Genomic DNA, 13,737 nt, shown 5'->3' with positions numbered 1-13,737 from the left:
GATACCCTACCATGTATTTTTGTTACATTTGTGTGCATGTGAATGAGTATATTAAAGGTAATATAATATATGTAATATTGTAATTTTACTTAATTTATTGGTTGAATGCTCATTTAAAATGTACTGTACTGTACTGTTTAATTCTATTTTTGGAATTGTTCCTGTGGTGTCAATGTCAGCACGCTTGCTTGTAAATGAAACTAAAAATAAAATCATTGAAAACAAACAAACAAAAAAGTAGACCCTCTTCTGTTTACATAATGCTACAAAAAAAGCACTCAACTGTGTGTTGGGAAAACTGAAGTTCTTTGAATCATTTTTTCCCCCCCATATATAACGTTATTTGAACATACATCATGTTGTGCATGGTCCATAGTCAGAAGTTTCATTGCAGTTCAAACGCTGTTACAAAATTGTCATAAACAGACATTCGTTGCATCCCTACTGATAACCAAAAACAGCTTTGAGGTGTCAAGAGGCTGCATCTTGTATGTTTCAAATTTTCTCCAGATGGCCTCTCAACTGTGCCATAAAAAGATATGTTTATTTTTAAATTATATCAATACAATTATATCTTGTTCTCTGTAAATTCCAAATGAGCTGCATTTTTTCTACTCTTGAGTCTATGGTTTTCTGGAGTGTTTTAGTGAGTATCTGCCACTGAGTTGCCATTTAATTGTTTAAATGTTCACAATGGTATAACAGTTCCTACTTCACCAAGTATGATCATATATTGTTACTTATGACACTATTGTTATTTTGGTGTTACAAAATCAGGAATAAACGTATCACTAAATGGTCAAGTACTTTTTATCAACCGCAAATTAATGTTTGAATTCATTTGACTGGATTAAATGACAGACTGAAGACAAATGGGGCTCTTGTTGACTTGTCATGCAGGATATGGGGCAGGAGTGCGGGGAGTTCCATCCCACCCTACCGAAGCTCTGACTCTCAAGTGTGAAAGTTGGCTCCACTGAGCTGAGACCAAAATAGTGAGTTGGCTGACAGCTGCTGGCCTGCCCGGAGATGGCATTACACCCTGTGGCGGGTCACAAATCAGACCTTTTCAAGACAGAATTACAAACACGACAAATGTTCACTCTTGTGGTTGTTTAGTGTCAACCCAAATATGTTTTTTTTTTAAACCCCAATTTCATTGTTTCACTATCTTATAGAGCTCAGACCAGCAATAAACTTCTCTGTATTTTTTTTCCAATTTCTTCAAATACACACTGCCAGGTCCATAGATTTTAACATGGATATGGTGTGAAAAGGGTTTGGTGCTGTCCCACGTAATATACAAAAAATGAACTTTATTTCATAATAAATGTATTTCTTTCATTACATATAAATAATTAGGTTCAAGTCCACGTGTGCTTGTGTGTCAATGATAGGGAGCCATGCTACTCAATCAGGAAACCTTCAAAACCCTTCCACGTCAAACTACAGAACAGCACTAAAATGGACTCACGTTTTCATATGCCTCCTTATGACCAATTACAAAAAAAATCCCACACCACCTTTCTGAGGTATGCCATTGACTAACATTCCTCCTTGTTGGCAAAGGTACCAAAAGTTGACAACATATACTTTGACTTTTGATGCTCCAACGGCACAATGTTATTACTGTTATTTTTAATATTATTATAACATACGTTCCTTTGGATTTACAAATATTAGAACAAGTCAAAAAATTACACTTGAAACATGACTTACAATCGATTAATTTGAAATAAATCGACTGTCATGAGACCATGGCATCAAAATGTGTTGCCCACGCCTGCTCAATATTACTTTCAGACACTAGTTATGATCAGTTATATATGATAACTTAGGTGCTGTCTGTGGCATTGCAAACATGGTGCTACAGAGGATGAAGTGCAGGGGAATGTGTGGTTGCTGGTTCGCAGTGGCAAGTAGCTTTTAAACTGTAGAAGTTTTCCATGAGCTGTTAATAATAATTTAATATATTGCACAATCAAAAAACATCCCGACATAGTAATAAAATATGTCTGTAACATTGGGCCAGTAACAATGGTGTTTTCAGTGTTAATGTGGTTATTTAAGCTCCTCTGCAAACGCTGTTTTTACATGTCTGTCTGACGCTGCAGGTCAGGTGATCTGTTGTCTGCTGCTCAGTACAATTCTGACATGAATTCAAATAAATGTTAAATACATTTCTTGAGAATTAAATCATGGGAAAAATGGAATCAACCAAAGAGCCCTTTTGTACCCCGAAGAAAAAAAACGCTAGCGCTTGAGCACCACCTGGGGGCGATCTGAGCTCCATGATGTGACCAGATCTAAAACGACAATTGAAAGTGTAATTTATGATAAATTACTCATGATTTTCATGAGTTTCATTGACTGAATGACTAGAAGCAGAATGAGCTCATATGATTTCTGCCTTGTATTCAATCTGTTGTTGTGTGTCACGTTTGTTTCATCTTCATTTTCTTCAGTGTTGCCTAGATGATGGTGCATTTAACTTCTTCCTGTGCGTGCGTAACAATGTATATGTTAGTGTAAAATTATGTGTTTATATACTGAAATGTCTAGACACATGATACATAATCTCCATTGATTGCATAATTGCAAAAAAATATGTTTGAAAAAGATCTCCCCAGGCCTTTCATATTAGAGCAGCAGCTGAGGATGATGTGAATGACTGGAGGGCATAACCTGCTTTTGCTGTAGGATGGTTGGTACTATCCTACCTATCCAATCAAATATATCCAACAGTGACAACTCAAAGTGTTTTACTTGGCTCCATAATCTGGAACACACCAATAAACAAAGGCTCAGAGCTGATCAGCCATGTGGTATTTTTTTTTTAAAGATGGACGGGCCATGCCACCCCTCTCTGTTGACAATTCAAGTGTCTTTTGTGGTTTCACATGCCTCTAGAAATTAGGGCTGTCAAATGATTACATTTACTTTAACTGCTGTTATTCTACTGCCGTAATGTCGAGGTAACTGGCGCCACCCATCCATGTCAGCATCAAATGCCTTATTAATAGGCAATAGCCTTAAAAACAGCACATATATTTTGGATACATTTCCTGTCAACATATTCCCCAAATATTGAAGGTACTTCAATCGATATGGAAGTTTAATATGATGAAGCGGTGTTACTGAAGCTTATGACTCGGTTCTTTCTGAACATTCAGTTTGTAACTCGAGTGTCTTCCATGAGTGTCCACTATACTGTATTCATCAGGCTTGGAATATTATTATAAACATCATCTGCATATAAGCAAACTGCTTTTTGATAGCTTGAGCCAGAGGCTCAATAAAAAACAGAATAATGAAGGACTACAGTAAATGGACATCCTTGTCTAAAGTTCCACTGCAACAGTACAGGGTCTGAAAAATAATTTGATCATAACTTAAAACAAAATGGTCCAACCTACTGAGTCAAAAGCCTTCACAGCATCCAGACACCACTCAACCGTCCCTCTGTTATGTGGTCCACCACATGAACATTGACATGTGTTTGTCTATTTCTCACACAACCCACAAAACACACCAGTTCCTCATCAGTTCGTAGAAGCATAAGGGTCTCCAATCTTTTGGCCAAGATAGATGAACTGTTACCTACTGTAACTGTTGTTCTGTGAAGTGCGCAATGCCCTATAGTGGGGCTTCGCTATTGGATATTCTCATATTATATTTTTCCCAGGAAAAAAGACGCTGAGTAGAGAGTGCTGCGCAGATAAGGAGACTTCACGCGAAGCACTAGGTCTGAGAACCAGGGGGCGCAGGGGCACACCGGAGTCACAATGCTCGCACTCCGACCCTGAGTTTTCAGTCTTCGAGTTAGCAACTAGTGAGTTGGTGGGAAAGCGTACAGGAGGCCCAGGGGCCTGATTACATGGGCCACAGAGTCAACACCTAGTGGTGGGTTGTCGGACCTGCGGAGAGAGAACCAGAGGGGGCATTTGTGATTCTTAAGACTTGCAAAGAGATCGATTGCCGGAGGGCCTGATCTGGTCTCTTTAGGAGTCTGTCACTGCCCCAAGGAATGTTCTAGCGTCATGGATAAGGAAGTAGAGAGACTGTTACTATACTGCACGGTCCCCTGCAACGATGTCAAACAAAAACACACTCGAGTGCTGCCACTCCAGTTTGCACAGACCGGGACCGGAAGAGAACTTGGCGGTGATAAAGCCCAATGAGCAGAGAAGAAACATGCTCGACACCAAAGTAATGCATTTATTTTTATTCAAGATTAGACTTTGGTTTAGATGCATAGAAAGTTTTCTTTCTACGCACGGGCCGGGAGCAGAGGTGGGAGCAGCTGACTGGTCTCTCCGAGAGGAGCTGCGCTGATCATCGCCGCTCCTCTCGGAGAGACCAGTCAGCTGATCCGGCTGGGCTCACCCTGGTCCTCAGACCAGCGACGGCTGTGTGTGTCTCTGATGCTGGACATGTGCAGTGTTGTGGAACCGACCCCCCAGGGTGGCCATGGCCTGTGTCATACGGAGCACCATGCCGACAGACTGTTGAATCTCCAAAGTCTCAGGTGGAGTGAGAGAGGTTCTTCGATGGACGAGCCTGTTCATCTGAACACTGTGCCGCCAATCCAAGTCCTCCACCTGGTAGTACGCTCCGTACAGGGAACAGAGTCTCCGGATCCACCTCATAGCAGCGCCTGGCTCTAATCAAACTCATCCCATGGCTTGGAAGGAGATGTGGAACGGTTCGGCTCCCTGTAGGCCAGTCGCAGCGCTCTATTCGTAGGAGGGAGAGCCTGACAGGCCTCACAGTCTGTGGCACAATGCTGCAGGCCCAAACAGCAGAAGCAGAGCTGGTGGGGGTCGAAATCAGGTATAATATCTGTACTCTCTCCTGTCAACCTCCATAGCTTATGATGAGAGTTTTATGTTTGCAAAGATGCTGATGGTTTTGTACAACAGTACTTACTTTCTAGCAATGACTGCTGTCCTCAGTGCGTGAAGGAGAAAAGAGGGTGATGCATTATTATGCCACCCCCTTTATAGGGGGGTAGTCTGTCCCCATTGGATGGCGAGTTCATGGTTTTTTCTTCAGTGCCGGAACAGGGTTCCGGGAGAATATCCAATAGCGAAGCCTCACGAGAGGGCGGAGTACACTGAAGGAGAATCCCTTTTATAGTTTGTGGTTAGAACTTAATTGGTTGATGAATTTTGCTGTCCTCTGTCTTCTCCCTCCTTTGATATTATTGATATGGAAGCTTCCCTACGTGATGGTGCGGGAAGGAGTTGTTTTCTCAGGCATTTATAGAACTAATTTTTTTAATCTTGGGATTTCTTTTGCACATTAGAAGGAAGATAAAAATAAATCTCATCTGTTTAATCCAATTGCATGTATCATGATTATGACATCTGTCCTACATTCTTGCGTTGTTCTTGTAGTTCTGACAACTTTCATTTCAGTTGTGGATTTTGCAAAGACTTCCCTCTCCACAGAACTCAAACTGCAACCAATTATCTGACTGGTCGTCATGTGACAATTTTCTGGTTAATGATTCTAATATATCAACCATCTTTCTCTTTAATAAACAAGATGATCTGAAATAAATTTGTGATCAGTATTGCAATCCATCTTTTCTTCCTTGTTCTTCAAAATGATAAATATGAGTTTCTAAATCCTGTTTTGTGTTTATCTCATGATCGAAATCAGATAGATGTGCATCCTGTCAGAGATTTTAATGATCTCTAATTTCAATGATGTCTGGAAGCGGATACGATTTTCAGATCCATCTTTTTCTGAGCCAAGCAGGTGATTTCAACAGACAGCTTATAGACATTCATCCACTGTACAAATTTAAATTTGTTCAGAATGTGAGCAGTGACAACTGCTAAAATTTTGATGACCTCCTCCAGCCTGGTTCTAAAACACAGGCTGGGGAGAGACAAGACACTCATGCAGTAAGTAAACAACTCACCTCTTCGTCAGTGGTAAAACTGCTTCAAACAAGGCTTTGACAGCTCCATGGAAAAACAATGAGACGTGGCCAGTTCCTGCCGACTGCCACAGCCCAGATGATCAAGGAAGACTAAGGCATGAACTCAGCAACAGTTTTGGAAGTGCAAGTGCTGACTCTGGATTTTTATATTGATGAACGCATGTTTGTCAGTGAGTGACAATGGCTCTGTGTAGCTACCTACACGGAGCTCGTTCCAGTGCAATATTTCCAGCACAAACCGTCTGGCAGATACATAACCATGTTTTCCCTTTTGAAAACTCATTCTTGAACAACTATTGCTGCAGTACTGAGCTGATGTGAACTGCAATTTTGATCACACTCCAAATATAGTACAGTACTGTATTGTTAAATTATAGTCCTCAAATTCACAGTCACATGTAATAGCTCCAGGAAAAAACGCTGTTGAACGTCAGAAGAGCTCCCTGAATGGCTCAGTTGTCATTTGAGAATCACTACTGCATGCTTCATCTTTAATGTCACCAACATATATATATATATATATATATATATATATATATATATATATATATATATATATATATATATATATATATATATATATATATATATATATAACCTTTTTGATCTCTGGGCCCAACTTTCCCAGAACAAATGGGCCCAGGGCCCATTCAATAGAAATGATTCATTACTCTTGATTTCATTCGTGATCAACAACCAAATTTAATATACTTACACATAAACAACCCAAAACCTTTTGAAATGACATGAAATCATCGCAAAGATATTAATTTGTCATCGAAAGGTCCAACCAGCAGTAGAACCAGGTGCAAGTCATATTCAAGAAAACAAATACACACACTTGATGCAAACTGTGAAGAAAATTGGATAAACTGATTCTCAATAAAATAAATATAATAAAACCATGTCTAAATATCACAAATTAAAAATAATGTATTTTATTTAAACTCCAAAGAACATGTAAGTTAAGTGTAAATGAAAGTATTTTTTCAAAACTGCTTCAACAGGTGCTTTCACCTGCTTTTCAACAGTTTTTAGTGTTGGGAGGCGACATCACTTTTTTTTCTTTTCAAGAACCTGCCCATAGTTGTTAACTATCACAGATTTGCATTTGTCAAGTCAATTCAGTGACACACTACTGCCACCATGTGCGGCTAATGTCTTAAAACTGAGCGTCTCGCGGCCCTCACAGCCCAAAGGTGTAAAACAAAACTTTTAGCGGCCCTCAAGTAGGCGGTCGCGGACCAACCATGGGACCCGGGGCCAATAGTTAAGATTCACAATCATAAAGGACCGTGTCAAAGACCGTGTAAAAAGCCTGTGGATTGTCTCTCATACATTCTGGTACCACTTGTCACAAACCTATGTAGCCATATCTTGCAGGTTAAAAACAGGCAACTTCAGGACCAATGAAGTCTGTCAACTTTTATTAAACCTTTTATTGCAATTATATTTTATCCAGAAATAAAACATGTTTCTTCTTGGTCAAATATGGCTCAACGCTCTGGTTGCTCAATGTCATCTGAGCTAAAGGAGAACGGTTTGTCGTAGCCCATTAAGTGGTTGTAGTCTTGGGGTGTGTTGAAGAAATCGGGGCTCACCAACAGGCCCATCTTGTCCGCATAGAAGGTGGTGAACATGCGGTTGACGCCTGGAATCTGAACCTGCTTCTGATGGAAGACGGTCCTCAGCTCAGTGAGGAAGAGGCTGATAGTGACAGCAGTGTACGTGTCTGTCTCTGGGCAATGGTACAGTCTGAGCACGTAGCCTTTGGTCATGAGATGGAGAAGAATGGGGGCACAGAAGGTAAGGAAGCCGACAAAGCTACATAAAACCACCTCCAAGGCCATAGTGCCTGTTCCAAAACCAGTCTTCAGGATTACTTGAGGAAGAACAACAAGGCTGAACCCGCTGCTGCTGTAGGAGAACAACTTCACAGCTGCAGAGAGAAGAAGGAACTGTTTTTACTAAGGGTTCACGACTAAAACATGGTGTACACCACAACTATCATTATGACATATATGCAGTATGTTACGCAGCATGATGTTTCTTTTTTTTGTGTTTTTTTAAACACCAAATTCTGCTTTGTCTGAAAAGCACTGACAAGAGCACTTTGAAAGTATAAATGAAGCGTCATTAGCATAAACCTCACAAAAATCCAAAGACTAATGCATGAAATTTGCAGAACAAAAATAAAGCCTGGAAACTAGGGATGCTCTGACCAGGATTTTCACTGCCGATCACCGATACCGATCAGGCAGAAGGCCGATTACTGATACAGCGCTTGGATTCACAATGACTTTATCATCAAAATGAGACCTTCTGAGTACATGACGTGAAAAAAGAACGATTCAATCATTTTAAATCAGACACATTTTCATATACCTCTTCAAGGAGGAGAAAATAGATCAACCTTGCAGGATGCAGCTACTATTCTGTCAAAAGGACAACTGAAAAACATGTAATTCAACGTGAGAAGTCGCAGTTTGGCGAATGTCTAGAGACTTTGTTATGTCCGTGAAATGTTTACATACTCGCCGCATGTAGTCTGACCCCGAGACAGAGAGCACTGCATTTATGAAAGTTTCAGGTTTCAGATTCAGGTGGCTAACAAATGCTGGACCTGACGGGGACGGATTTGGTTGTTTCCTCCTCTCTGTGTAAACAACATCTGAGACAGGGTAATAATTAATTCTTGGGCAATTTGCTTCGCGTTCTGAATGTCACACTCGGACCGGCGGGTGTTCCTATGCAGTGGCTGCGCTAACAGCATGCTGCTGAGGAACTAGTCATCTCACTTTCTTGAGCCGAATGCTGCTGGATGTAAACTTTAAATGACAGATTGAAAGAACCTCCACAGCAGACATGCTGCTGCCGAGGGAGCAGTGAGTAGGGAGGGAGGACACATCACAACCAGCTGGGCTTCATCCCAGTGATGTCTGTCACTCGTGATCGGCAATGACAGGTAGTGATCGGCATTCACAGGTCACACTGATATCAGCCTATCAGTGATTGAGCATCCCCACTGGCAACGGCACAGGACAGTAGCTGATGGGGGCTTAACATACATGGCTTACTAATGCGATAAACACAATTAATATTAATATTAGGTAGGTGCCACGACACATACCAGCAGTCATACAGCTCAAAGGAAATCAATGGTCTCAATATCAGTGCAATTGTACCATACATTGTCTGATTCTCACCTCGGATGGCTTTTCCCAGAGTGCCCTTGTAGATCAGGTTTCCCTCCTTTGGATGGGTTGAAGTGCATAGAAAACGATGAGGAGGAACAATGAACGATGATGGAGGATGCTGGGACGTCACCTGCAGTCAAACAAAAATACAATAACAGAAATACAACAACAAAAGTTGGCGGCTCGCAACCAGGAAAAGTGTTGTCTCTTCTATGAGAAGGGGCCTCATTTATCAACTGTGCATCAAAAAGGTTCTCAATTCAGTCACATCGAGTATCAAACTAATGTCAACATTAACTATCGGTAACTGAAGGAGGACAAGCCACAATTCAGCTGTTGTGTATACTGTACAACTGGCAATGTGGGGGGACACAAATCTACAAAGCATTACGTCTGATGGAGTTACACACACTTTCCTAACAGCCCCTGCTGTGGCATTAACACCTCACACTGCAGGTAAAATAAAAAGGTGAGACGAGGTATTTCATAAATGTTCAAACTCGGTTCGGGAGATCTGTTCCTCGCACACCTGTTGAAATTGAGCTGACGTGGTCTCTTTAAGGGCTCGAGCTGGGATTTTCTGGTAGTCCCATTTTAATTTAACCTTGACTCACAGTTGCATGAAAGCAGGACGAATTAAACCTGGCCAAGATACAATGGTGATTTGTTCTACGCAGTCAGCCAGTCCCCAAAGCAGGGTAGCAACCAGGCTCAAATAATCCTGGTGACTCTTCTGTTTGTTTTCTCGCTTGAGTAATTCCACTTACATGGTCTTTGCAAACCTGTTACTGCATTCATCCAGTACCAACCTATTCACATACACGCAGAAAGACAGATATCCATTCGCTTTTAGGACGTTTAGTGTTACACAATGTGTTTTCTTTTAACACCACATTTACGCATATCGTTATTACAGTTACCGTTGAACATATTTCAGGACTGTGTTTTTAACAAAACGTTACCTTCAGATTCAAGTCGAGCAGCGGACCACCGACACCGGGGAACTGTCTTAACCGGCATCCGCTAAAACAAGCTTCATATCCCGGTACCGTCAGTAGACTCCGCCTGGATGACTGAGACACTGCACACGCTCTTAATCCGCGCAGAATATTCGCCGACATCATTGCGGTCGGTCACTGTCATACAAGTGATGAAACGAAAGACCTCGCGCACCGGAAGAAGCCTTTCACTTCCGCCTTCTCATATCGCCTCACGCACAGATCACCACCTCCACCTACTGGACAGATACACTTGTGTCTCGGACTGACTTTCTGGTGAGCGGACTATCACTACCACTACTACCCTGTCAAAAATAAATGCTTTTTGAATTGTTAAAAAGCATATATATATATATATATATATATATATATATATATATATATATATATATATATATATATATATATATATATATATGGCATCTCGGTATGAGACCAAGTTGTAGTAGCTAGACATGTACAGTAGGCGGCAGTATTTCATCAAAATACGAAGCTTGGACAAGAACCTCTAAAAGGAAAACGACAGACATGAGACATATAAAAACAAAAAGGATTACTAACCAAACCATCTGATGATTTATCTGACTAACTGATGCGTAACTCAATGTTTAAGTCAATCGGACACGTGTTCATTTCCGCTTAAACAACGCAGAGTCCTCACACTTGGTTCCAGTTCCGTGTCTATTCTAATTCTCACATGAACACAAACTGGTTTGATAGAAAGGTGCCTCAGGTCATGAATGACAGTGACTCGGGTGCAGGCAGCTGCTAGGGGGCCAGTCGGAGAAGTGGCAAAGGATACACATGCCAGGTGATAACAGTGCACACTTGAATGTAAAAAAAAAACCAAACTAACTAACCAACTGTTATTTCTGATGTGACAAGGCTCAATGTCTTGGCGGCTTGAACCTTGTTTGCCCGTAAAAAGTGATTAAGCACTTTGATTGGTTGACTGCTGTGTTGCAGAGCATCATGGGAACAGTTCCAACGTAACTGAGTAACTGAGTTCACTGTTGAGAGTGATGACACCTCACATGTAGTAAAGGGCTGTTGAGGCTTCATGAAACAGATTAACCTGGTTAACCTTGTCAGCTGGGCGAGAAAGGAGGACCAGGTATTGAAGGCTGGATTTTCACTGTAAAAGATTGAATGGGACAGTATTACAGCAGAAATCAGAACTCAGAAAAAGCTTTATTGCCAATGTCAGTGTGAATCCCACCTATTCGTGGAAGTGCGTCAGCACATCATGCAATAATGAACAAAATTAAACAAATAAAACATTAAAATATTAAATAAAATAATTAATAGAAGTAATTAATGAATAAGTAAACAACAACAAGGGCAGTTCACAAATTGATCAGTTTGGCGGCCAAGGGGAAGAAGCAGTTCCTGTGACAGGAGGTTCTGGTCTGAATCGACCGTTGCCTCCTGCCAGAGGGAAGATGGACAAACAGTCCATGACCAGTGTGAGAAAGGTCATCCCTGATCCGGGATGTCAACAGCAGGAGTAGGTAGGGGAGGGGTGGGTTGTCAGTGACTGTGTTCTTGTTTGTTGTGTCACTAACAGATACCACAGTCCTTTGCTGTTAAGTGGAAGGGGAGCTGGAGAGTCCACAGAGGTGTTGGGGCAGTTGGGAACGCCCTAAACTGCAGAACACAAGAACAATTGGACGCCCTGTTTTCTCAGCAGGACGAAATTTCTGGTTAGTGCCTGTATAATACCCTAGTGTCATCAGACTGGTTTTGCATGGAACGAGTGTTTCATCACTGTAATTTTGCTGAATGTTTCCCTGAAACTGTGTCGATACTCAGTGCTTAGTACACCCACAGCTTGGCTATGACTGGTGCCAAATTTGTTTATGGGTGAAATCTGTGAATTGGTTGACAGGGGGAAAAAGTTTCTACAAAACTAACAAAAGCCTTTTAAAAAGAGGCGCATTTTGGAGTTTTTTTTTTTTTTTTGGCACAAAGCGATCTTCAAGAACTGCACTGGGGGAGTGGGGTCATAATTTAATCAATCTGCAAACCTTCATATGTATTTTTTAGGTTAGAAAAGTTGGAACTGTTTGCATATTTACATCGAATAGTTGTTGCTGTTTATATGTATAAAGATAAATAACATTTATTTTCCTGAATCTCTGTGAAAAATAAATGAGACAGACGACACTCAGCTTCTTCCTGAAGGGAAATGAGATAAGAATTGCTTATTTCTGTGAATGTTTAAATGTGTGAAGCATAGACTGACTCTACATAACCACCACAATGAACGAGGGAGCACTGTATATGTAAACCAGCAAGCAAAATGACAAAAAATGAAAAAAAAAATCATTAATTTCATCACAAAATAAAAAAACACAAGTTAACAAGGGTATGAATAATTTTGAGGACGAGTGGGTATATATATATATATATATATATATATATATATATATATATATATATATATATATATATATATATATACACACACACACACACACACACACACAGTATATTCAATCCACAGTTTAACAATTTCTTCTTTTTCATTCTTTCTCGGGTGTCCAATTTCTGCTCAGCTGGAAGAACGAAGATATTTTCTTACAAATTGGATTCTCTTTTGCTTCTCCTAGAATCAACGCGGTATGGTAGAAGATGAAGATAATTGTTAAACCAATTAGAAAGAGTTGGATTTCCCAGCATTCTCCCTCTTGCGCTGATGAAACAGAATTTTATCGGGAATTAATACTGACCAGCGAGGTACATCATCATTCCAATAAGATGCTCATCCTTGAACGTGAAGTATCAAATAACTATTAAATTGGGTTTTGTATTAACACTGGAACTCAAGACAGTTGTTGTGGGTGCTGGTGAAATCTTTCTTTTGTCTTTTGGCATTTCCTGTCAGGGGCTGACACAGCAACAGGGAACCAGTTTAGTTCTATGACTAATATTGTGGACTCAATGGGTACAGTACGTGTGAGCGTGTGCATGCACGGTGAATAAGTTTCATTTATTGCCATGAAAATGGGTTGCATTCACATTACCTCCAGGTGAGCAACAGTTAACATAGTCTCTTTAGAGACAATTATCCTTGTGATACAAAAAAACACAATCTCCAGAATATTTCATTTCATTCAGAAACTTGGGAGTTGAATTCCCAACCCTACTGACAGCTCAATGACGGTGACGTCGTTGAACCATGGCTATGACGCTGATCGGTGGGCCTCTTAAGTTAAGCTGCTGAATCAGTCAGCACGATCGCTTTTTACAGAGTTCAATAAAACAGTCAACTTCGATTGCTCTTCCTCTATGGTCATTAAAAGCGTAAGGACTGAAGAGCTCACAATGTTCCCTGACCCTCGTCACAGAGGTGATCCACCCGTAGCTGGATTGTCTCTGCACTGCATGTAAACTGGGAGAGCATGACGCAGTCAGACTCTTAATCGAGCTGTGCATGTAAACAAAGTCAGTGTGTGACATTTAGTACACAATCTGTGCATCTGTGTCAGGATACATACGGTGGTGCATGGAGGATGTTACAGTCACCAAGACCATCGTCACTTGGGCCAACCAGAAACCTTGGACGACTAAGGAGCCGTGTGAAAGA

The 13,737-nt window shown here is 40.8% G+C and overlaps 1 protein-coding gene across 1 annotated transcript; it reads right to left on the bottom strand.

The window, feature by feature from the left end:
• Nucleotides 1-6,696: 6,696 nt before the first annotated feature.
• tmem70 (transmembrane protein 70) lies at nucleotides 6,697-10,312 on the bottom strand. The gene is made up of 3 exons (XM_053883511.1): nucleotides 10,113-10,312; nucleotides 9,160-9,280; nucleotides 6,697-7,892 (listed from the first exon to the last, which is right to left on the bottom strand). Exons 1-3 carry the CDS (start codon nucleotides 10,272-10,274, stop codon nucleotides 7,450-7,452), a joined length of 726 nt encoding a protein of 241 aa, XP_053739486.1. The 5' UTR covers nucleotides 10,275-10,312; the 3' UTR covers nucleotides 6,697-7,449.
• Nucleotides 10,313-13,737: the final 3,425 nt, after the last annotated feature.

The sequence above is a fragment of the Synchiropus splendidus genome, chromosome 13 (assembly GCF_027744825.2).
Source record: "Synchiropus splendidus isolate RoL2022-P1 chromosome 13, RoL_Sspl_1.0, whole genome shotgun sequence".
Taxonomy (NCBI): domain Eukaryota; kingdom Metazoa; phylum Chordata; class Actinopteri; order Syngnathiformes; family Callionymidae; genus Synchiropus; species Synchiropus splendidus.
Note: the sequence above shows the minus strand (reverse complement) of the source record. Positions and strands in the feature narration are given on the sequence as shown.